General features: G+C 45.0%; 1 protein-coding gene across 10 annotated transcripts in view; it reads left to right on the top strand.

Moving 5' to 3' along the window:
• Positions 1-26,377, top strand: part of rftn2 (raftlin family member 2) — a 452,549-nt gene that overhangs the window by 4,659 nt on the left and 421,513 nt on the right. For 9 of the 10 annotated variants that reach the window (XR_011592693.1, XM_070875932.1, XM_070875940.1 and 6 more), the window contains exons 2-3: positions 7,765-7,917; positions 8,036-8,127. Coding sequence is in view for 9 of the 10 variants with exons in the window: in XM_070875932.1 (XP_070732033.1) it covers positions 7,765-7,917; positions 8,036-8,127 (245 nt within the window). In the remaining variant the exon portion in view is untranslated. The remainder of the gene's footprint in view (positions 1-7,764; positions 7,918-8,035; positions 8,128-26,377) is intronic. The other variant, XM_070875941.1, reaches the window with a different exon arrangement.

Below are 26,377 nucleotides of genomic sequence, written 5' to 3'. Positions count from 1 at the left end.
GGTATCTAAATTATCAGATTGCTTGTTCGACATCCACTACTGGATGAGCAGAAACTTTCTCCAATTAAATATTGGGAAGACTGAAGCCATTATCTTTGGTTCTTGCCACAAACTGCATTCCCTAACCACTGATTCCATCCCTCTCCCTAGCATCAATTTGAGGGTGAAGATGACTCTTTGCATTTGACCCTGAAATGAGTTTCCAGCCTCATATCCACAGCATAACTAAAACCGCCTTTTTTCACCTCTGGAACATTGTCCGCCCCTGTCTCAGCTCTTCTGCTGCTGAAACCTTTATTCATGTCTTTGTTACCTCTAGACTTGACTACTCCTGTCATCCAAAACTCAGCAGCCCGTGTCCGAACTCTCTCCGAGTCACGATCACCCATCACCCCTGTGATTTCTGACATGCATTGGCTCCTGGTTAAACATCGCCTCGATTTCAAAATTATCATGCTTTTTTACAAATTCTTCCATGGCCTTGCCCCATCCTATCTCTGCAATTATTTTCTGCCTCACAACCCCAAAAGATGTCTGCGCTGCTCAAATTCTGCCCTTTTGAACAAACCTCACTATAACTGCTCAACCATCGGTGGCCGTGCCTTCAGTTGTTTGGACCCTAAGCTCTGGAATTCTCTCCCTAAACCTCTCCGCCTCTCTTTCCTCCTTTAAGACGCTCCTTAAAATCTACCTCTTTAACCAAGCTTTTGGTCATCTGCCTTAATTTCTTTTGTGGCTCGATGTCAAATTTAGCTGTTTTGTCTTGTAACACTGTTGTGAAGTGCCTTGGGATGCTTTACTACGTTAAAGGCGTTGTATAAATAAAAGTTACTATTTACATAGGTCTAAATAATTGATATATACCACAAATAGCAAGGGACCCAGCTATACACTGCAAGCCCTACGGAACCCCACTGGCACCAGCCTTCCAGTCATAAAAACATCTGTTGACCATTCCCCATTGCTTTCTGTCACTGAGTCAATTTTGGATCTAACTTGCCTCTTTCCCTTAGATTTTCTGACCAGCCTGCCATGTTGCACCTCGTCAAAAGCCTTGGTAAAATTTATGTAGACTACATCAAACATGTTACCCACATCGACCCTCCATTATCTTCTCAAAATTAAATTCAGTTTGTCAGATATGATCTTCCTTTAACAAATCCATGCTGACCTGTCCTTCATAATGATCTTACTGTCCCTCAGAATGTTTTCTACCACCAAGGTTAGGCTGACTTGTCTAATTGCTCAGTCTATCCTTTTCTCCATTTTTAAACTATGGTACAATGTTAGTATGAGGATTGGTAAATGATGGTCAGAGCCTCCGCTACTTCCTCCCTGGCTTCTCAACAGCCTGAGATGCATTTTATCTGGCTCTGGCGATTTATCTACTTTCAAAGATGCTAAACCCGTTAATATTTCCCCCCTCACTATATTTATCTCATCGCATGTTTCACACTCCTCCTTATAACTACAATGTCTGCATCATCCCTCTCTTGAGAAGACAGACGCAATGTGTTCATTAAGAACCATATCCATGCCTTCTGCCTCAACACACAGGTTACCTTTGTGGTCTCTAATGGGCCTTATTCTTTCCTTGATCTTGCTCTTTATGTATTCATAAAAAATATCTTTGGGTTTTCCTTGATTTTACTTGCCAATAATTTTTTATGCCCTCCTTGCTTTCCTAATTTTCTTTTTAACGTCACCCCTGCACTTTCTATACGCCTTTAGGCTTTCAGTAATATTGAACGCTTGGGGCTAGAAATTGGTCTTTTGCCGATAGTATTTTTTTGGCATTTTTCGTTTAAAGGCATAAAATTGGCAACAAAATGCGCCTAACGGTAAAAATCGGCATTGCACGGGGATTCGCGGTGGAAACCGCGGACCTCGCCAACTTTAGTCCAAAGCTGATTACCGTGAAAAAGACAGGCCCTGGGAGGGGGGGGCAAACACACAAAAAAAAATCGCAAAACATTCATGACGCTTTTCTAGCGAGTCGTTGAAAAAGAATTTAAAAATAAAAACTTTAACTTGCCTTTTTTAAAGGTCTTCATACTTACCGCTGTTTCTGGGGCTGCAACGCAGGCTTTTCTCGGGTGTTTTTTTTCGCGCAAAATACGGGTGCGCTGAACGGCCAATTTAAAGCGATATCGCTTTTCTTGGTCTTGCACGACTGCGGTCCGCTTTTCAGCGGTATTTCAAAACCGCCGGCACACAACTTTGCCCAATTTAGGTGAACACCTTTTTCCGTCAAAAAAGGTGAAATATTGCCATTAAAATAGGCGCAAGGCTGGCCAATTTCGGTATCTTGACAAAACTTTCCCTTTTTTCCTTATCGTATCCTGTATGCTGCTTGACATCCAGGGAGCTCTAGATTACTGGAACAGACAGCATCTTCTGTGTTCTTAAAATGTTACTCTTTGAAAAATCCTCAATAAAATTGGTAACTGATGTATCAAAATAAAATTTTCACTTGGAGTCTTAACTATTCATCTGATTACTAGAGTTGAAAAGGCCAGTTTCTGGTCCTTGGCTCATGATGGTTCAGGAATGGGCCTGCACTAGGCTGAATTTCATTGTGGCTGCCTGGCATTGCTTCCTCTTTTCCACAAGTGAAAGCACAATTATGTGATGACTCCTGCACTGCCACTAGTACCGTGCCCTGGTTCTGTCTGGTTTGTGATCAGTGAAACAGTTGGCCTACTGGTGGGTGAATAGCTGCATCTCCAGGTTATGTGCCTTGCAGTGATGAGATTTCCCTTGTGTTGGTACATAGGCTGTCAATGGACTCTCTCATGACTCCTGCAATCGGCATCAGCTGGGTGATTGTCCTCTGCCCCACACATAGGTGTGATGCTTGGCTAGCATCTTACTTTTCATAGCCAAGAACTGACCGTCTGTGAACTTGCACACGGGCCCAGCAAACCCATTATTTCTCTTGCTTCTTCATGCTCTGTGATCCACCCAGTGCAATATCCACATCTCCACTATCTATTTTCCGAGGCTGAATCTCTGAGTTGGTGAACTGGGGAGAGAGAAAGCAAATGATGGTGCGAGTAAGTTTACAAGCCATGGCCTTGAAGTTGAATGGTCTGGCACGTCATCCTCTTCTGCTTCTCCTGTGATTTTTGTCTGGAGAAGGTTATAATGGGTCACTGGCAGAGAAATCCTAAATTGTAGAAGGAACAAGAATTCAATTGAATGGAGGTAGACTGCTGCTGCAGCAGGAGATGAAAATAAAAGACATTGACAGTGTTATGTATGAATAAAGAGTCTGACTGGATACTGTGAGCTCAAAGTAAAGTGTGACCGTAGTCTTTTACTTCAGGTCACCAGAGTGCCTCTCCAGCCTGTGAGGCCTCCTTAAGTACCTGTGCTCCCAAGGGATTGTGGGATCCCTTGGGACTCCAGTGGATGAGCCCTCTGGTGGCTGTATAAGGTATATACAAGTTTACATGTATAACAGACAGGAAGTACCTACAATTGGCACTGGCCCTGTGACTTCTCTATCCTTGACAGGCAACACTCTGTACCTCCCCAGGAGTTCCAATACCGCTTCCTTGTAGCATGCCAGATGCCTACGGTCAGGTAACATCTGGTAACAACTCTTGGGTCATTAAGTGCCATCTTGCCATGCAAGAAGGATGCAGACAGCATAAAAGGCCTGTACTTCTCATGGCATTGTGGGTGTCAACAGGCAGAGAATGTTACGAGGATAAGGAAACAGACGTGAAGTGAAAATTGGAAGGGTCAACATGCACCTGGGTCTTGTGAAAGAAGGTGCACATGTCTTGCCTGGAAAAACCACAGTGCACATTGCATGCCTCTTGTATTCCATGAACACTTGGGGCTGGATTTTCATCAGGTTTGCGACCGGGTTTGTCACGATTTGACCCTCCACGGCAAAAACCCGGTCGGCAAGATCTTCGGGTATCTCTTTGCGCAGCGCTTTCAAGTACTGCTGGGGAGAGGTGCGCCGACATGAAACAACGTGCGACTCTGTCGTACTTTCAGCACTCTCTGCCACGCCCACAATACCGACCGAGTCAAATCTGTCGATGCAGCCCTGCAAGCAGCAGTAAGTATGAAGACCTGCAAGAAAGGTAAGTTAAAGTTTTTATTTTTTAATTATTTTTCAGCGATGGAGGAGGTAAGGGTTTTGTGAATGTTTTTTGCAATCCTCCCCCCTCCTCCCCAAGGCCCCTCTCGCAGTGCTACCGGCCTCGGACTAAAGTTGCCAAAGCTTGCAGTTTGCGCCGCGATTCCTCGTGCAATGCCAAATTTACCGGTGCACAAAGGCCGAAAGTTAGGCCTAAAAACGGTAACACAGCAAACAGTAATTTTGGTGTAAAACTACTGTTTTCACTGAATAATGAAAATCCATCCCTTGAGGTGATGAGTGGACTGGCACACGTGGTAGTGCATTTCGCAACGGTGGAGAGATGCTGTTACCTTGCCTTTCCTCATTGCGTTATTAAACTTACGCAGATTTGCACTTCTGTCCAGGGTGTCAACAAAGTTGCACTAAGTGCCACCTCCCTTGACCTAGCTAGTACCAGTGATACCGGCAGCTTTTTCCCATGCCCTTCAAGAAGGCATTCCCTCTTCTGCACTTGTTTCAGGAGGCTCTCTGTCAAAATAACTGGCTACTTTGCAAAGCTGCAAAAAAAGAACCACTGATCCTTCGTTCATTCAGGAGGGTTGCCTGCTTCTCATTTCCTTTTATAAAAAAAATATATATATATTTCATCCAATTCCAATGAATCAAACAGTACCACCTTGTCTTTTGCACTGGAGTTTCTTTCCAGAGCAATGAAATTGATGCTTGCCCCTTAAGCAACTGTAAGCTTTTAAAATTCTGTATCAGCTGGAGCTTTCTGCCCCCTCCCCAGCTGCATAATTTACCTATGGCAGGCAGAGTTATGCTCCATGTCTGCTCATCACTCTTAAAGTGAACTGACCCTGGAGATTGGGATGTGGTCAATAATAGAACTTTGCAGAAGCCGTTCTTGTGTCTTTCACAGCTACTGCTTTCTGCCATACATATATTCAAATGTGAATAACAAAGATAACCACTTGGAGAAAGGGAGAGAGGAATTTAAATGGATGGTAGGGGGAAATCAGACAGGGTAATGATGTTGGCTTGCATCTCTCAGGAACATTTTGTCTATCAGTGCATGCAGCCATTGTTTTGGCAACTGCAACATGAGTTCCGATAGACTGGAGAATGGGAATACTTTGGAAAGAAATTGCCAGAGTAGTAGGTTTGTGTAATACAAAAGTAGTGTAACAATTTTAAGAGGAGCTGGCAGCTTATCTATTTTGCATGGCATTGAAGGTTAGAAAGGTAAGTACGGAAATGGAGGGTCAAATGCCTTGTGGACATTCCTGTGTTCATGCGAATATCGCCAAAATACAACTGTTCAGGGTAATAACGGAAATAGTAATATGTATTTCTTAGAATTTTGCTACATTTCAATTTTTGTGAGAGATTTTGCAGTTTTATCCTCTTTGAGGCTTTACCTGTAGTTACTGATTTTCTTTGGGAAATTGAATTAATTGGCATTTAATTGAGCAAATTGCACATTGTGGAAAGAATAGGCCAAATATGCTGATCTCCTTCTATACTTGTGTGCCAAGGTTTTTCTGGGATTCTTATGCATATAATTTACTGAAATGAAGCTAGGAGAAAGAAGGGTTGGTTTTAAAAAAAAGTTTTATTTTCAAAAAAGATAAAACCGTTGAATATAACTTTTACTGGTAGTTTTATACAGGTTGGACCTCTATGGTCCAGCATCCTTGGGACCTGACCGGTGCCGAAACAGAGAATTTTCCGGACCACGGAAGGTCACGCCTAACCTTGCCTTACCTGTATATGTCGACAGCGCCCGGCGGGCGTGTGTGCGTGGCTTATGAGTCCTTGCCCACAACTGCGTTTAAACCTTCGCCCTCGGCGCCCAACTAATGCTGAACCACGGATGTTTCTGGACCTGAGGGGCCCAACTTGTAGTAACATTAATAATGAACTAGAAAAATGCCTGACTAGGGCTGATAATTTAATTTCCCTTTTTTAAAAAAAAAATTACTTCAAAGTAAGCCCAGAAAGTACATTTAAAACTGATATATATATTTATCACTCTTTTTTTGATATATATAACGACCAGCTGGCTGGATTAGTAGACTCTCCTAATGGGTACCTTCAAGATACAGTTTAATCATAGAAGTTTACAGCATGGAAGGAGGCTACTTCGGCCCATCGTGTCTGCGCCAGCCAACAAGAGGCTATCCAGCCTAATCCCACTTTCCGACATTTCAAGTGCACATCCAAGTACTTTTTAAATGTGGTGAGGGTTTCTGCCTCTACCACCCTTTCAGGCAGTGAGTTCCAGACCCCCACAACCCTCTGCGTGAAGAAATTTCCCCTCAAATCACCTTTCAACCTTCTACCAATTACTTTAAATTTATGCCCCCTAGTTGTTGACCCTCTGCTAAGGGAAATAGGCCCTTTCTCTCCACTATATCAAGGCCCCTCATAATTTTATACACCTCAGTGAGGTCTCCCCTCAGCCTCCTGTGTTCCAAGGAAAACAAACCCAGTCTGTCCAATCTGTCCTCATAGCAAAGATTCTCCACTCCTGGCAACATCCTCGTAAATCCCCTCTGTATCCTCTCCAGTGCAATCATGTCCTTCCTGTAATGTGGTGACCAGAACTGCAAGCTGTACTCCAGCTATGGCTGAACCAGTGTTTTATACAATTCAAGCATAATCCATCTGTTCTTATATTCTATGCCTCAGCTAATAAAGGCAAGCATTCCGTATGCCTTCTTAACCACCTTATCCACCTGGCCTGCTACCTTCAGGATCTGTGGACATGCACTCCCATATCCCTTTGTTCCTCTACACTTCTCAGTATCCTACCATTTAATGTGTACTCCCTTTCCTTGTTAGCTCTCCCCAAATACATTACCTCTCATTTCTCTGGATTAAATTCCATTTGCCACTGTTCTGCCCACCTGACCAGTTGATTGATATCTTCCTGCAGTCCGCAGCTTTCTTCTTTATCAACCGCACAGTGTATTTTTGTATTAATGCTGTGATTGAGTAGGTTACTTGAGGATGAGTAATGATGGACCTCGTGGCCTTTTCTTTTGCTGTCGCTTATGTTCTTAAAAGGGGAAAATAGAGAAAGTAGAAACCAGATAAACTAAAAACAAGTACATTTATGCTGCAGTTTTTATAATTAATCAAGTGGAGAAATGCACTGTGGACTGGAGGGCTCAGTTCCCATTCTTTCTAACTTTATAATTTAAGCTCAGTCACCATGAAATGGTGTCTCTGGGGACCGATATGCTTTGGCCTGGGGTGCGGGCGGGGATTTGAAGGACAGCAGTTGCAATCCTGCATCAATTTTCCTGTGAACTGCTAATAAACACTGGCATTGGACTACCTTGTTGATTTGCAAAAGGTACATGATCTGGTGAGACCTGTGAGGGAGAAGGAAAATAGTAGGAGTTCATATTTTAAAATTTTAGTTTGAGACACTTACCTTTAAGTTTGACAGCAGTTTTTGAAATGGCATTTCAAATTTGGATTTGTAAACTGCTTGATTCCATACTCTTCCAAACTCCTATTATAAAAGCCTTGTGAGTGACTGTATATTTGTAGTACTGTATTTTGTTCCAGGGACTGATTAGTCAATTATGGCATGTTTTTATAATTTTGGTGAATTAATGGTTTAAAAAAAAAATCATTTTCTTTTACAGCAACAGAGTTCTACTCTGCCACAAATGGATTCTTCATCTCCATCTCCAAACCCAGTTTCCCCAGTGCCACTGAACAATAACAATCCAACCAGTGCCCCAAGATTTGGAACAGTCATTCCCAATCGGATTTTTGTAGGAGGAATTGATTTTAAAGTTAGTTTCGTATGCATTCTAATAAAGTACTTGTAATTCTTCATTTTCACTAAGTAGAAGTTTGCAGATTCAAGACTATTTATTTGTGTTTCAGGCAGTTTTTTATTTTATTCCACAGACAAATGAAAATGATCTAAGAAAATTTTTTGCTCAGTATGGAACAGTTAAAGAAGTCAAAATAGTAAATGACAGAGCTGGAGTTTCTAAAGGGTGAGTATAAACATTTTGAATAAAAAGCAGTTTTTAATCACCTCAAAAATAGCATGAGGAAGAGCTAATGCTTCTTTGTTTGATTGTTGTGCACATGAAAAGTCCGAAATGTAGAAACGATTGAAAACCTTGATTCCAAGTTTTCAGCAATCCTACCAAATACTTTCAGGAGTCTGCACAACTGATGGGAAATATACAGACTGAATGTTTCTAGTTTGGTCAAGACATAACATTTTTTGAGGGCCTCTAGTGTTTCCTTGTTAAAGTATTAAAGATCTGAGCTTAAAACACATCTTTGACTCCATAAATTAAATATGCTCCGATGCTTACTGATATGTCCTTACTATACAGTATAAATACACATGAGGCCCATACTTGAGAGCAGGTCACTCTGTGACCAGTTACCTTTATTACCAAGACCTCAAGTGATGAAGGTGGGTGGAGCTTCCCCTTTTATACCTGAAAGTCCAGATAGGAGTGTCTCCCACAAGTTCACCCCCTCGTGGTCAATGTTCTCAAGGTGTACAACTTGGGTCAGCTTATACATGGGTTACAATGATAGTTGAATACATGACATCTTCTCCTCGCCCCCCCCCCCCCCCTCAAGCCTTATTGGGATCACAGGTTAAGTCAGGTGGTTTACGCTCCCTTGTAGAGCGCCTGAGTTGGGGCTCCGGTTGTTGGGTGCTGGCTGAGTGTCTGCTGTTTGTGGTGCCTCAGGCCTGTCTGGACTGCCCACAGTGACTGGGCTCTCCTCCACTTGGTTCCGGTGTTCGGTCACCTGTGGTGGAGTAAACTCTACGTCGTGTTCTTCCTCTGCTTCTTCTATGGGGTTGCTGAACCTCCTTTTAGTTTGATCCACGTGTTTGCGGCAGATTTGTCCATTGGTAAGTTTAACGACCAAAACCCTATTCCCCTCTTTGGCAATCACAGTGCCTGCAAGTCATTTGGGCCCTACAGCGTAATTAAGGACAAAAACAGGGTCATTGACATCAATACATCGTGCCCTCGCATTGCTGTCATGGTAGTCACATTGTGACTGACGCCTGCTCTCAACAATTTCTTTCATAGGGTGTATAAGGGATAACCTGGTTTTGAGCGTCCTTTTCATTAGCAGCTCTGTGGGTGGAACCCCTGTGAGCGAGTGTGGTCAGGATCTATTGGCCAACAGGAGGCGTGATAAGCCGCTTTGTAGGGAACCCCCTTGGATTCTGAGCATCCCCTGTTTGATTATCTGCACTGCTCGTTCCGCTTGGCCGTTTGAGGCCAGCTTGAATGGTGCCGTTCTGACATGATTGATTCCATTGCCTGCCATGAAGTCCTGGAATTCAGTGCTTGTGAAGCACGGGCCATTGTCGCTGACCAAGACATCCGGTAGACCATGGGCGATGAACATTGCCCGTAGACGTTCTACCGTGGCAGAGGATGTGCTTGAATTTAAAATGGCACACTCGATCCATTTGGAGGAGGCGTCTACTACAACCAAAAACATTTTTCCCATGAAAGGACATGTGTAGTCCACATGGATGCGTGACCACGGCTTGGTGGGCCAGGACCAGGGGCTAAGGGGGGGCTTCCCTGGGTGCGTTGCCCAGCTGAGCACACGTGTTGCACCTGCGAACACAAAGTTCCAGGTCTGCATCTATCCCTGGACACTAAACGTGTGACCTGGCAATTGCCTTCATCATGACAATGCCCGGGTGCTCATTGTGAAGTTCTCTGATAAACACCTCTCTGCCCCTCTGGGGCATGACTACTCAGTTTCCCCACAGTAGGCAATCGGCCTGAATCGAGAGTTCATCCTTGCGCCTATGAAACGGTTTAAATTCCTCGGGGCATGCCCGTATGTGGCTGCCCAGTCCCCATTCAGTACACATTTCTTAACTAAAGACAGTAGCGGGTCTTTATTTGTCCAGACTTTAATCTGACGGGCTGTTGCAGGTGAGCCTTTGCTTTCGAAAGCTTCAACAGCCATGACCATCTCAGCATCATGCTCAGTTGCCCCCTCAGTGGTGGCTAGTGGGAGCCTGCTGAGTGCATCGGCACAGTTTTCAGTGCCCGGTCTGTGCTGAATTGTGTAGTTATAGGCGGCTAACGTAAGTCCCCACCTCTTTATGCAGGCCGATGCATTCGCATTTATGGCCTTGTTGTCGGCCAAAAGGGACGTTAGGGGTTTGTGATCTGTCTCCAGCTCAGATTTCCTGCCAAACAGGCACTGGTGCATTTTTTTTTTTTTTTTTACTGCATATACACATGCTAGCGCTTCCTTTTCTACCATCCCGTAGCCCCTTTCTGCCTGGGACAAACTTCTGGAGGCATAAGCTACCGGCTGTAACTGACCATTGGCATTCAAATGCTGCAACCCGACCCCATAGGACGACGCATTGCGCGTTAGAACAAGTTTCTTACACTGGTCATATAACATTAACAGTTTGTTAGAACACGCAACTTGTTATGCTCCATCAAAAGCCCTTTCCTGGCTGTCCCCCCAGTCCCAATCACGACATTTGTGTAGGAGCCCATGTCGCGGCTCTAACAGTGTGCTCAATTTGGGAAGAAAGTTACCAAAATAGTTCAGGAACCTCAGGAGCGAACGCAGTTCCGTCGTGTTACGGGGTCTGGGTGCTCTGTGGATCGCTTCCGTTTTGGACGCAGTGGGTCTGATCCCGTCTGCTGCTACCCTCCTCCCCAGGAATTCTACCTCTGGAGCTAAGACGACACACTTCACCTTTTTCAGTCTCAGCCCTACCCGGTCCAGTCTGCGTAGCGCCTCCTCCAGGTTGTGGAGGTGTTCTTCAGTATCGCGACCCGTGATGAGGATGTCGTCTTGAAAAACCACCATCCTCTGAATCGACTTGAGGAGGCTTTCCATATTCCGCTGAAAGATCGCGGTAGCCAAACGAATCCCGAACGGACATCTGTTGTACTCAAACAACCCCTTGTGTGTTGTGATGGTGGTCAGCTTCTTCGACTCACTCGCCAGCTCCTGGGTTATGTAAGCTGAGGTCAGGTCCAATTTTGAAAAAAGTTTGCCACCGGATAGCGTCGCAAAGAGGTCCTCCGCTCTTGGTAGCGGTTACTTGTCTTGGAGTGACACCCGATAGATGGTGGCCTTGTAATCCCCACATATCCTGACCAACCCATCCACCTTGAGCACCGGCACGATCGGGCTCGCCCAGTCACTGAATTCGACTGGCGAGATGATGCCTTCTCTCAGCAGGCGGTCTAATTTGCATTCTATCTTTTCCCGCATCACGTACGGCACCGCTCTGGCCTTGTGGTGTACTGGCCTGGTGTCCGGGTTTATGTGAATCACTACCTTGGCCTCCATGAAAGTGCCGATGCCGGGTTGAAATAGTGAGTCAAATTTGTCCAGGACCTGTGAGCATGATACTCGCTCCACAGAAGAAATTGCATTGACATCGCCCCATTTCCAGTTCATGACAGCAAGCCAACTCCTCCCCAGTAGTGCGGGACCGTCCCCCGGGACAATCCAGAGTGGCAACCTGTTCTCCGAATCTTTGTGGGTCACGACTACCGTGGCGCTGCCGAGCACCGGAATGATCTCCTTTGTATATGTCCGCAGCTGTGCATTAATCGGCAATAATTTTGGCCTCCTGGCCTTGGACACCCACAAACTTTTGAACTGTTTGATACTCATCAGGGACTGGCTGGCCCCCGTGTCTAGCTCCATTAATACTGGGATGCCATTGAGCAGCACTTTCATCATTATCGGTGGCGTCCTGGTATATGAACTGTATGTGCTCCACTTGAACTCGCTGAACTTCAACATCCAGCGATTTCCCCCAGTATTCATTTGGCCTTGTAGGGCTTACATCGGGCCCGTCCTCCTCGTACGTTAACCTGGCTGCAGGCTTCCTGTACGTACGCGCCAAGTGACCGCTGACATTGCAGGTATATTGCTGATACTTGCAAGCTCTGGCTGGGTGTTTGCCTCCACACCTCCAGCATGAGCTGGAGGTCCTGTTGTTGGAAACAAAAGGTCCATTACAAGTCGATCGTCTCTGTCTCTGTAACTGTCCTTAAGCGCACCATTAACAGGTGTTGATGGCCGCATTGTCCATTGCGCTGGCATGAATCACTGTTCGGCTAGCCATTGCCTCTGTTGAATTCCCCCTTTGGGTTCGACGACGCATGTCCGATTGCCCTTGTCTGCCTAGAAAACTGTGTGCCGCGTTAACAATGTTGACTCCCTGGTCGTTTGCCGCAATTGAGCCAAGATTTTTGTCATGCGTCATTCTGTTCTCTTCTTCCCCCGAGATAAATGTTTGGGCTATCAGAGCCGCCGATTCCAAGGTCAAGTCTTTAGTCTCAATCAGTTTCCTGAAAACCCCTGTGTGCCCGATGCCCTCAATTTAAAAAAAAAAAAAAGTCTCGCAGCATCTCCGCTCTGCATGCACCTGTGAACTTACATAGGCTCGCCAGTTGCCGGGGATCTGCCACGAAGTCAGGAATGCTTTGCTGTTCTCGCCGCCGGTACGTGTAAAACCGGTGTCTCGCCATGTGCATGCCACTCGCCGGTTTAAGGTGTTCCCCGATCAACTCACTGAGCTCTTCGAACGTCTTGTTCGCCGGCTTCTCTGGTGCTAGAAGGTCCTTCATCAGGGAGTACGTTCAGGATCCACAAACCGTCAGGAAATGAGCCCTGCGTTTGTCAGCCGAATCCTGTCCCAACCATTCCTTCGTGACAAAACTTTGTTGTAGCCTCTCAATAAAGTCATCCCAATCATCACGAACACAGTATCTCTCTTCTGTGCTGCTAGTGGCCATGCTCGCGTGATTTAAATCCCAGTTTCTCGTCGCCAATGATATGTCCTTACTATACAGTATAAATGCGCATGAGGCCCATACTTGAGAGGTGGTCACTTTGTGACCAGTTACCTTTATTACCAGGGCCTCAAGAGATAGACGGTGGGTGGAGCTTCCCCTTTTATACCTGAAAGTCCAGGTTAGGAGTGTCTCCCACAAGTTCACCCCCTTGTGGTCAATATTCTCAAGGTGTACAACTTGGGTCAGCTTATACATGGGTTACAATGACTCTAGAATACATGACACTTGCCTTGCTTCATGAAGTTTGTGTGAGTTTGTCTGGCCGATCAACCTCGGTGATGCTTGCTTCAGTTTCATACTTGTACAGGACATGTCAAATTCGTGAAGTTCTGTGTTCACGAAAAATACCAACACAAGGTATTCTTTGACCAAGTTTGCAGAAAAGTAAATTTTAGACCTAAGAGAATGGCTTTAAGGGGGATGAAATGGAAAGTAGAACTGGGAAATCTTTTGTTGTGGTTACTTTGAGATGTGGAAAGAAAGTCCATAATTACAAGAAAAATATACATAGAGCAGATTAAGGGGAGATTTAATAGACCTGTTCAAAATTCTGAAGCATTTTGATAGAGTAAATATGGAGAAACAGTTTCCAGGGACAGAAGGGTCAGTAACCAGAGGGGACAGTTTTAAGGTAATTGGCAAAAGAACCAGAGGCGACACGAGGAAAACCTTTTTAACGTAGTGAGTTGTTGTGATCTGGAATGCACTGCCTTAACGGGTAGTGGAGTAGATTCAATAATAAATTTCAAAAGGGAATTGAATAAGTATTTGAAGGGAGAACATTTTCTGGGCTGTGGGGAAAGAACAGGGGAGTGAAGCTAATTGGATCTGTTTCATAGAGCTACCACAGGCACAATGGCCTCCTTCTGTGCTGTTTCATTCTATGGTTAAAATTACATTGACTAGTTTTAATTTATTAGATTTTCTTATTTAAAGAGAATTTTAAAAGGTACAAGTAAATCGAGTAGGAAGGAATGGGAATCGTACCAAAGTCACTTTATGACCATAACTAAAATGAGTATTCTATGGTGAAGAGGTCAACAAAAGGCAGATTGAAGATGTAACTAAATAAATGTTTAATTGAAACCGTTTAACAGAATCGTAACGGTTGGATTAATGTTTTAAATAGTGACGGGTAAGAAAAAAGATGGCTAGAACTTCGTATGTGTATGTCTGGGCCTGGTAGTTTTTTTTTTAGAGGAATTTATGTAACAAACGAAACAAACCTGAAAGCAGCAGATTGAATTACCTTTTAACAGTGTACTGAAATTAAAAGTAGGATCAGAGGACAGTGAAAAGTAAATTGAGATACTTGATGTAAATCAGGAATAATGTATTTCCTCAAAGTTTAGACAAATTTGCTAAGTGGAGCAGGAGAGCAAAAATATTAGGGATGTTCAAAATATAGTTTATGATGATGTGATGAGAGAGTTTAGACTCTAGAAGGATGAGCTTCAATGGGCTGTTGGCCTTTTGTTTTGGGAAAAAGTTGGGTTGAAATTTTATGATTGGGAAATGGTAGATATGTGAAATAAATTTTCAGATTTATAAGAACATAAGAAATAGGAGTAGGCCATATGGCTGATCTGATCATGGACTCTGGTCCACTTCCCTGCCCGCTCCCCATAATCCCTTATCGGTTAAGAAACTGTCTGTCTCTGTCTTAAATTTATTCAATGTCCCGGCTTCCACAGCATCTGAGGCAGCGAATTCCACAGATTCACAACCCTCCTAGAAGAAATTCCTCCTCATCTCAGTTTTAAATGGGCGGCCCCTTATTCTAAGATTATGCCCCCAATTTCTAGTCTCTCCTATCAGTGAAAACATCCTCTCTGCATCCACCTTGTCAAGCCCCCTCATAATCTTACACGTTTCGATAAGATCACCTCTCATTCTTCTGAATTCCAATGAGTAGAGGCCCAACCTCCTCAACCTTTCCTCAAGTCAACCCCCTCATCTCCGGAATCAACCTAGTGAACCTTCTCTGAACTGCCTCCAAAGCAAGTATATCCTTTCGTAAATATGGAAACTAAAACTGTATGCAGTATTCCAGGTGTGGCCTCACCAATACCCTGTATAACTGCAGCAAGAAGTCCCTGCTTTTATACTCCATCCCCTTTGCAATAAAGGCCAAGATTCCATTGGCCTTCCTGATCACTTGCTGTACCTGCATACTATCCTTTTGTGTTTCATGCACAAGTACCCCCAGGTCCCGTGCTACTTCAGCACTTTGCAATTTTTCTCCATTTAAATAATAACTTGCTCTTGGATTTTTTTTGCCAAAGTGCATGACCTCACACTTTCCAACATTATACTCCATCTGCCAAATTTTTGCCCATTCACTTAGCCTATTTGTCCTTTTGCAGATTTTTTGTGTCCTCACACATTGCTTTTCCTCCCATCTTTGTATTGTCAGCAAACTTGGCTCCATTACACTCTATCCTTTCTTCCAAGTCGTTAATATAGTTTGTAAATAATTGGGGTCCCAGTACTGATCCCTGCGGCACCCCACTAGTTACTGATTGCCAACCAGAGAATGAACCACTTATCCCGACTCTGTGTTTTCTGTTTGTTAGTCAATCCTCTATCCATGCTAATATATTACCCCTAACCCTGTGAACTTTTATCTTGTGCAGTAACCTTTTATGTGGCACCTTGTCAAATGCCTTCTGGATATCCAAATACACCACATCCACTGGTTCCCCCTTTAACCACCCTGTTCGTTACATCCTCAAATAATTCCAGCAAATTTGTCAAACATGACTTCCCCTTCATAAATCCATGCTGACTCGGCCTGACCGAATTATGCTTTTCCAAATGTCTTGCTACTGCTTCTTCAAAAATGGACTCCAACACTTCCCCAACCACAGATGTTAGGCTAACTGGTTGATAGTTTCCTGATTTTTGTCTGCCTCCTTTTTTAAATGGGGGCGTTACATTTGCCATTTTCCAATCTGCTGGGACCGCTCCAAAATCCAGAGAATTTTGGTAAATTACAACCAATGCATCCACAATCCCTGCCACTACTTCTCCTAAGGCCCCAGGATGGAAGCCATCTGGTCCAGGGGATTTATCTGCCTTTAATCCCATTATCTGAGTACCACCTCCTTTAGTGATTGTGTTACGTTCCTCCCCCATGACTATCTCTACTGTAAAGACTGATACAAAACATTTGTTCAGAGTTTCTGCCATCTCCATGTTCCCCATTACTAATTCCCCGGTCTCGTCCTCCAAGGGACCAACATTTACTTTAGCCACACTTTTCCTTTTTATATACCTATAGAAACTCTTGTTGTCTGTTTTTTATATTTCGTGCTAGTTTACTTTCATAGTCTATCTTCCCTTTTTTAAAATTTTTTTTAGTCATTCTTTGTTGGCTTTTAAAAGCTTCCCAATCTTCTGTCATCCCACTAGTTTTGGCCACTTTATATGCCTTTGTTTTTAATTGGATACCGTCCTTTATTTCTTTAGTTAGCCATGGATGGCTATCTTTTCTCTTGCATCCTTTTCTCCTCACTGGAATATATTTTTCATAAGAGTTGCGAAATATCTCCTTAAATGTTCGCAACTATTCATCAACCATCCTACACTTTAATCTATTTTCCCAGTCCACTTTAGCCAACTCTGCCTTCATCCCTTTATAGTCTCCCTTATTTAAGCTTAGTACGCTGGTTTGAGATCCAACTTTCTCCACCTCCATCTGAATTTGAAATTCAATCATGCTATGATCACTCATTCCAAGGGAATCCTTTACTAGGAGATTGTTGATTAATTCTGTCTCATTACACAGGGCCATATCTAAGATAGCCTGCCCCCTGGTTGGTTCCGTTACGTACTGCTCAAGGAACCTATCCCTTAGGCCCTCTATGAACTCTTCCTCAAGGCTACCCTGACCAATTTGAACTGTGCAATCAATATGGAGGTTAAAATCACCCATAATTATTGCTGTTCCCTTTTTACAAGCCCCCACTATTTCCTGGTTTATACTCCGACCAACAGAGTTGCTACTGTTAGGGTACCTATAGACTATGCCCACCAGTGACTTTTTTTCCCCTTATTATTCCTTATCTCCACCCAAACCGTTTCAACATCCTGATCATTTGAGCCAATATCATTTCTCACTATTGCAGTGAATCCATCATTTATCAGTAGAGCTACCCTACCTCCTTTTCCTTTCTGTCCTTCTGGATTGTCAAATACCCCATAATATTTAATTCCTAGTCTTGGTCACATAAGAACATAAGAACATAAGAATTAGGAACAGGAGTAGGCCATCTAGCCCCTCGAGCCTGCTCCGCCATTCAATAAGATCATGGCTGATCTGGCCGTGGACTCAGCTCCACTTACCCGCCCTCCCCCCGTAACCCTTAATTCCCTTATTAGTTAAAAATCTATCGATCTTTGACTTGAAAACATTCAATGAGCTAGCCTCAACTGCTTCCTTGGGCAGAGAATTCCACAGATTCACAACCCTCTGGGAGAAGAAATTCCTTCTCAACTCGGTTTTAAATTGGCTCCTCCATATTTTGAGGCTGTGCCCCCTAGTTCTAGTCTCCCCTACCAGTGGAAACAACCTCTCTGCCTCTATCTTGTCGATCCCTTTCATGATTTTAAATGTTTCCATAAGATCACCCCTCATCCTTCTGAACTCCAACGAGTAAAGACCCAGTCTACTCAATCTATCATCATAAGGTAACCCCCTCATTTCTGGAATCAGCCTAGTAAATTGTCTCTGTACCCCTTCCAAAGCTAGCATATCCTTCCTTAAGTAAGGTGACCAAAACTGCACGCAGTACTCCAGGTGCGGCCTTACCAATACCTTATACGGTTGCAGCAGGACCTCCCTGCTTTTGTACTCCATCCCTCTCGCAATGAAGGCCAACATTCCATTTGCCTTCCTGATTACCTGCTGCACCTGCAAACTAACCTTTTGGGATTCATGCACAAGGACCCCCAGGTCCCTCTGCACCACAGCATGTTGTAATTTCTCCCCATTCAAATAATATTCCCTTTTACTGTTTTATTTTCCAAGGTGGATGACCTCACACTTTCCGACATTGTATTCCATCTGCCAAACCTTAGCCAATTCGCTTAACCTATCCAAATCTCCTTGCAGCCTCTCTGAGTCCTCTACACAACCGGTTTCTCACTAATCTTAGTGTCATCTGCAAATTTTGTTGCACTACACTCTGTCCCCTCTTCCAGGTCATCTATGTATATTGTAAACAGTTGTGATCCCAGCATTGATCCCTGTGGCACACCACTAACCACCGATTTCCAACCGGAAAAGGACCCATTTATCCCGACTCTCTGCTTTCTGTTCGCCAGCCAATTCTCTATCCATGCTAATACATTTCCTCCGACGCCGCGTACCTCTATCTTCTGCCGTAACCTTTTGTGTGGCACCTTATCGAATGCCTTTTGGAAATCTAAATACACCACATCCATCGGTACACCTCAATCCACCATGCTCGTTATATCCTCAAAGAATTCCGGTAAGTTAGTTAAACATGATTTCCCCTTCATGAATCCATGCAACCTTGTCTCTGTAATGGCCATCAGATCATACCCATTTTTATTTATTTGTGCCGTCAACTCATCCATTTTGTTACGAATGCTGTGTGCATTTAGACAAAGTGCCTTTAAATTTGTTTTTTTTTCCTGCTTGTTTCCTCTTTCAAACTCTCTTTCTTTCTTTATTTTTGCTTTCTAATTCCAGCTTTACTCCCCTCCCTACTGAATCTATTTTCAGATTCCCATCCCTCTGCCAAGCTAGTTTATAATTATTTGTCTATAATATGAAGACTTTAAACAATTCCAAACTCTCAATTTGGTTCAGAAATTTATTCTTCTTCCCCATATTATTCTGCAAATGGCATATTTAAGACATTTTGATTTTTTTTTAAAAACAAATTTCATTTTCTTTTTACCTACTGTGAGGTACACAAAGTTGTGTCTCCTTGCTTACTAGGTCTTTTGGACATCACAGATGGGTGATGCCCTGAAGTGGACCCAGTAGAAACAATGGGCTGTGATTCAGACTGGCCTCAGAACTAGTCTGGAGAGACTCCAGGAAATTACACTACTACGTTGCTATTTTGCATCCCAAGCCAATAGCGTTGTGTCTGAGGGGCTCTCTGCTTTCACATTGATGTGAATTTTCAGCTCTGGTTGTTTTGAACAGAGCTAGGCACATTCGGACGCATACCTGTAAGTGGCATAACCGGAATCTTGGAGAGTGGCGTTGCCTTGTGTGACTCCAGCAGACAACAAAACTTTCCATTTGTTCACATAAGTTAATCGGGTATAATATGTGAGTACTTTCAATAAAAACAATGCCTTTAGAGCTATCTTCGCTTTAATGCTAGGAAAACATTCCAGTTTAGGCATCGAGGCAACCAATCTCCTGGACCACTAAGTAAACATTCTGCTAAAAAATCATTCCAGAAAGAAGCTGGTTTGAGAATTATCAAGTTACATTTTGATTTCAGAAGGTGGCAAGAAATGTACAAAATAATATTTGGTTTAAGAATGAGTGCTAAGTGAACAGTTTAAAAAAAGAAATTATATTTATACATAATAAATTGAGAAAGTGTTTCTGACAAGGTCAAGCAATGAAGATGAATGGATGGCCTGCAAAAATTTTGAACTGATGAGAAAACAAAGGGGGAGAAATTCTGGAGCGCCCTATTTGAGGCGCTAGCGTTTAAAAGTAGAAAAAACTAGCGGCAGGCTACTTTTAATAAATTTGGGGGTAGTGCTCCAGGAATGAGGTGGAGTGCTAAATCAGGTGTTACACTTCTGACCTCGAGCACAAGAGGCAGCAGATGGGGTGGTTGGTTGAGCAGCGCTGCACGCTGAGCCGTGCAGTGCTGCCATGTTGAAGGGAAGGGCCATCACTGCAGGCTCTGCAAAACTAAAACTTAGCATCTCCCTGACGGATCTGACCCGATCAGCCCGATGCAGTGAAGCAGAATGCCGGGCTGATCGATCATGGGCAAAGAAAAGCGGCAACAAACCTGAAAGAGCGGGTAAAACATTTTTTTTTACTTGCCTCTGCCACCTCACCTTTAATCATCGTCCCTGAAGCGCCTGGCCTCCCAGTGGACGCCTCCTGCAGTTGACTGTGTTTTCACCTGGCGATGCTGTGGGGGCGGAATGTAAGTTGGAGTCTGGGGCGATAGACATTGTGTTTGTTATGTATGTGAACTTGTGTATATACCTCGTACAGCCACCAGAGGGCTCATCCCCTGGAGTCCCAAGGGATCCCACAATCCCTTGGGAGCACAGATACTTAAGGAGGCCTCACAGGCTGGAGAGGCACTCTGGAGACATGCAATAAAAGGCTAAAGTCACACTTTACTTTGAGCGCTCAGTATCCAGTCAGACTCTTTATTCATATATAACAACTGGCGACGAGATACAAATGACGAACCGAACGATGCAGAGAACAGTGGGTATCCTGGAGAAATTTTGAGGGAGATGATTGGGAAACCTTCGTGGAGCAACTCGACCAATACTTCGTGGCCAACGAGCTGGAACGAGAAGCGAACGCTGGCAAACGAAGGGCGATTCTCCTCACCGTCTGCAGGGTACCAACATATGGCCTCATGAAAAATCTGTTTGCTTCCAGCGAAACCCACAAAGAAATCGTACAATGATTTGTGTACACTGGTCCGGGAGCATCTGAACCCGAAGGAAAGCGTTCTGATGGCGAGGTACCGGTCCTACACCTACAAAAGGTCTGAAGGCCAGGAAGTGGCGAGTTATGTTGCCGAGCTAAGACGCCTTGCAGGACATTGCGAATTTGGAGCACATGCTCAGACTTTTTCGGACTTGGCATTGGCCATGAAATGATATTTCGCAAACTTTTGACTGTAGAGACCCCAACCTTAAGTAAGGCCATAGCGATAGCCCAGACGTTCGTTGCCACCAGTGACAAAACTAAGCAAATCTCTCAGCACACAAGTGCTGCTACAAGTACTGTGAACAAAGTGATGTTGTTTTCAAATCTCAACGTACAAAGCAGGGCCCACATGTCTGCAGCTGCACGTCCGCAGATGTCTGAGTCCACCATCAAGGGTGATGAATGCAAGGCCATTAACACCTTGTTGGCGCTGCGGGGGTGATCATCGTTTCCATTCATGCTGCTTCAAAGGGTACGTTTACAAGGGCAGTTGAACAATGGGACATCTCCAACATATGTGCAAGCAAGCTACAAACCCTGTTAATCCTGCAAACCATCATGTTGCAGAGGAGGACAGATCCACGGTGGATCACGACGAACCAGAGCCTCAGACCGAGGCGGCAGAGGTATATGGGGTGCACACATTTACCACAGTGTTCCCCGTTAATGCGGAAGGTTGAATTAAATGAACTCCCGGTGTCAATGGAGCTGGACACGGGCGCGAGCCAGTCCATTATGAGCAAAAAGACTTTCGATAAATTGTGGTGCAGCAAGGCCTCCAGGCCAGTCTTGACTCTCATTCGTACTAATCTGAGAACTTGCACAAAGGAACTGATACCCATAATCGGCAGTGCTACTGTAAAGGTCTCCTATGATGGAGCGGTGCACAAGCTACCACTCTGGGTGGTACCGGACGATGGTCCCACGTTGCTCGGCAGGAGCTGGCTGGGAAAGATATGCTGGAAGTGTGATGACGTCCGAGCGCTCTCGCCCACTGACGACACTTTGTGTGCCCAGGTCTTAAGTGCAGATCCACCTAATTCCGGGGGCACGACCCATCCATCACAAGGTGAGAGCAGTACCATACATGATGAGAAAGGGTAGAGATCAAGCTAGACCGGCTGCAACGAGAGGGCATCATTTCGCCGATCGAATTCAATGAGTGGGCCTCAAGGGAGACGGCACCGTCAGAATCTGTGCTGATTACAAAATAACTATTAATCATTTCTCCCTGCAGGATCAATACCCACTACCAAAGGCTGACTATCTTTTTGCTACGCTGGCCGGAGGAAAGACATTCACGAAGCTGGACTTGACCTCTGCCTACATGACGCAGAAGCTGGAGGATTCATCTAAGGACCTCACCTGCATCAACATGCACAAAGGTCTCTTCATTTATAACGGATGCCCGTTTAGAATTTGATCAGCCACGGCGATATTCCAGAGAAACATGGAAAGCTTACTGAAGTCGGTCCTGCGCATGGTGGTCTTCCAGGACGACATATTGGTTACAGATCGGGACATAGTCGAGAATCGACAGAACCTGAAGGAGGTTCTTGGTCGACTCAACCGTGTGGGGCTCAGGTTGAAACACTGTGTCTGAAGTGGAGTTCCTGGGGCGAAGAATAGCGGCGGACGGCATCAGACCCACCGATTTGAAGGCGGAAGCAATCGAGAATGCACCGAGGTCACAGAATGTAATGGAGCTGCGGTCGTTTCTGGGACTCCTGAACTACTTTGGTAACTTCTTCGCGGGTCTCAGCACACTGTTAGAACCACTGCATGTCTTACTGCGTAAAGGGGACGAATGGGTTTGGGGCAAAAGCCAAGAAAATGCCTTTGTAAAAGCTAGAAAATTGTTATGCTCAAACAAATTGCTTGTGTTGTATGATCCATGTAAGCATTTGGTACTAGCATGTGATGCATCATCATATGGCGTTGGGTGTGTATTGCAACAAGCTAATGAATCTGGGAAATTGCAACCGGTTGACTATGCATCTAGGAGTCTGTCTAAGGCTGAGAGCGCCTATAGCATGACTGAAAAAGAAGGGTTAGCTTGTGTCTACGGGGGAAAGAAAATGCATTACTATCTGCTTGGGTTAAAGTTTGAATTGGAAACTGACCATAAGCCACTAATATCCCTGTTTTCTGAGAGTAAGGGGATAAATACTAAAGCATCGACCCGCATCCAGAGATGGGCACTCACGTTGTTTCTCTTACAACTACACCATCTGCCACAGGCCGGCACACAAAACTGTGCCGATGCTCTCAGTAGGCTGCCATTGCCCATCACGGGGGTGGAAATAGCGCAGCCCGCAGATTTAGTCATGGTTATTGAAGCATTCGAGAGTGAGCAATCAGCCATCACAGCCTGACAGATTAGAACCTGGACGAGCCAGGACCCCTTACTGTCCCTAGTAAAAAAAATTGTGTGCTTCACAGGAGATGGTTCAGTGTCCCAGTGGAAATGCAGGAAGAGATAGTCGTACCAGCGGTGCAAAGCTGAAATGTCTGTACAGTCAGAGGAGCCTGTCTTCTGTGGGGCAATCGGTAGTGGTCCCCTAGAAGGGCACAGACACGTTCATCCGTGACCTCCACAGTACCCACCCAGGCATCGTAATGATGAAAGCGATAGCCAGATCCCACATGTGGTGGCCTGGTGTCAATTCGGATTTAGAGTCCTGCGTGCACAGATGTAACACATGCTCTCAGTTAAGCAATGCACCCAGGGAGGCGCCACTAAGTTTATGGTCTTGGCCGTCCAAACCGTGGTCTGGGGTCCATGTCGACTATGCAGGCCCGTTTTTGGGTAAAATGTTCCTTGTGGTTGCAGATGCATACTCCAAATGGATTGAACGTGAGATAATGTCGGCAAGCACGTCCGCTGCCACCACTGAAAGCTTGCGGGCCACGTTTGCCGCGCACGGACTACCTGATGTCCTTGTCAGCGACAACGGGCCATGTTTTACGAGTTCAGAGTTCATGACCCGTAACGGGATAAAACATGTTACACCTGCCCCGTTCAAATGGTCAGGCAGAGAGAGCAGTGCAAACTATGAAGCAGGGCTTGAAGAGAGTAACTGAAGGCTCACTGCAGACTTGCCTATCCCGAGTTCTGCTTAGCTACCGCATGAGACCCCACTCGCTCACTGGGATTCCACCTGCTGAACTGCTCGTGAAACGAGCACTTAAGCCAAGGCTCTCGTTAGTTCACCTTGATCTACATGAATAGGTAGCGAGCAGGCGGCTTCAACAAAGTACATATGATAGTGCTAATGTGTCACACGAAATTGAAATCAATGATTTGTATTTGTATTGAATTATGGACAAGGTCCCAAGTGGCTTCCCGGCACTATCGTGGCCAAAGAGGGGAGCAGGGTGTTTCTGGTCAAACTTTCAAATGGACTCATTTACCGGAAACACTTGGACCGGACCAAATCAAACTCCGATTCACGGACTATCCTGAGCAACCCACTTTGGACCCTACCTTCTTTTACCCCGCCCCCCCCCCCAACATACACACCAGTGGCAACTGACACTGCGGTTGGACACGAAGCAGAACCCATCACCCGCAGCAGCCCAGCAGGACTCATCACACCAGGCAGCCCAGCAAGGCCAGTTGCACAGCAGCCCAGCGAGGGCCCAACAAACTTCACCAAAACCAGCATTTGCTGAGACGATCACCCAAGGAAAGAAAGGCCCCAAATCTACTCACCTTGTAAATAGTTACACTGTTGACTTTGTGGGGGGGAGTGGTGGTATGTATGTGAACTTGTGTAAATACCTTGTACAGCCACCAGAGGGCTCATCCCCTGGAGTCCCAAGGGATCCCACAATCTCTTGGGAGCATAGGTAGTTAAGGAGGCCTCACAGGCTGGAGAGGCACTCTGGAGACCTGCAATAAAAGACTATGGTCACACTTTACTTTGAGCTCACAGTATCCAGTCAGACTCTATTCATTTCTAGCAGCGTTTATTATGTCTGCAATTACCATCGATTAACTCCACAAGACCTTGTACTGTGACTAAGAGCAGTGTGACTTCAATCCATTTAATGCGACTGTAAAGTGAGGGGCAGCACGGCTGACCGCCTTTTTATATGGGCAGGTAACCCCTGGGACCTTCAACAGCAGCGCCCTCAGGTGGTGCATCGTATATAGTTACATGGTGAATACAAAGAGTTTGCATACATGACAGCATTGATGACACGATCTCCAGACGAATATGGCAGGAGTCAACGTCATCACTGCGACCAGTTGGTACCTGGTTAAGGTCCTGTTATTCCGCCCCTCCCCCCGAGAGGTGCTAAGGAGGCCAATTTCGAGGCCAAAGATTATTCAAAATAGTTGCTAGGAAAGGAAGTATTAATAGAATTTAATGGGTCTGATTTTCCTATGCTTTGTGGGGAACACTCAGTTCCTGGGTTCAAATTATAAAAGATGTGGGGACCCTTGATGACTCAAGTGGAGCAGGTGCAATCATGTGGCTGCTCTGCAAATCAGACGGGAGGGACCTAATGGTGCCTCCCACATCATTTCCTACAGGTATACTGGATGAGCAGCCAAATGCAGGATGCCCTGAACGTTGGGCCTTTTGCTCCATCTCATTTAGATTGGATGATCTGCAAAGGGCAGGCACATGAAGAACCTTAAAAGGTACGTTACTTTTTCCACTGGTTCACGATCAATTTTCAGGGCTACAGGCGTTCTGATTTGAGCTTTTGGACAGCAGTCTACAGTGCTCTTAGGCCTATAGAAATGGCTGTATTTCTGGCTGCATGCCCCAACCAATGGGCGGGCCGATATCTGAAGAATCTTGTCCTGTACTGATGGCCTGAACACACTAATGCAAGTGGGTTCAGGTCATGTCAGAGCGCACTTTGGGTATGTTTCCTCTTAATACCTACATAGGGTGGGGTGGGAGTTGGCAGTAGAATCATCCACAATAAGTCGTCAAAATGGTAGACAATCAGAACAACAGGCTACTCAACTTTTTCAACATGTATATTTTTGAGTTTACTGAGTGGCCATCTGCATGCTTATAAAGTGGATTCAAGGTCATTGAAAAATTGATGAAACAACCAAAGGCACACCAATAATACAGCATTGACTGCAGATACTGTTGTGTATCTGTAAAGCGTGCACTCCCTGGTGGCGGAACATGGGAGTGCATGCTTTACAGATGCACAACATCTTTCATGCCGCTTCAAAGGGCATGTTTGCAACAGCTGTGGAACAATGGGGCACCTCCAACGAGCTTGCAGACAAGCTGCAAGCTCTGCAAAACCTGCTAACCACCACGTGGCAGAGGAAGATCGGTCCATGGTGGATCAAAGCAATTTTGAGCCTCCGAGAGGAGGCAGATGCTGAACTACACTGGGTGCGCACATTTTCGACGAAATGTCCACCTGTAATGCTAAATGTAAAATTGAATGGCTTACCCGTAGCCATGGAACTGGACACCTGGCGCTAGCCGATCCATCATGAGTAAAAGGATGTTTGATAGACTATGGTGCAACAAGGCACTCCGACCAGCCCTGAGCCCTATCCACACAAAACTGAGAACGTACACCAAAGAGCTCATCACTGTCCTGGGCAGCACCATGGTCAAGGTCACCTACGAGGGCACGGTGCACAAACTGCCACTCTGGATTGTCCCAGGCGATGGCTTCACACTGCTTGGAAGGAGCTGGCTGGGCAAAATCCACAGGAAC

This window comes from Pristiophorus japonicus, chromosome 3 (genome assembly GCF_044704955.1).
Source record: "Pristiophorus japonicus isolate sPriJap1 chromosome 3, sPriJap1.hap1, whole genome shotgun sequence".
NCBI lineage: Eukaryota > Metazoa > Chordata > Chondrichthyes > Pristiophoridae > Pristiophorus > Pristiophorus japonicus.
Note: the sequence above shows the minus strand (reverse complement) of the source record. Positions and strands in the feature narration are given on the sequence as shown.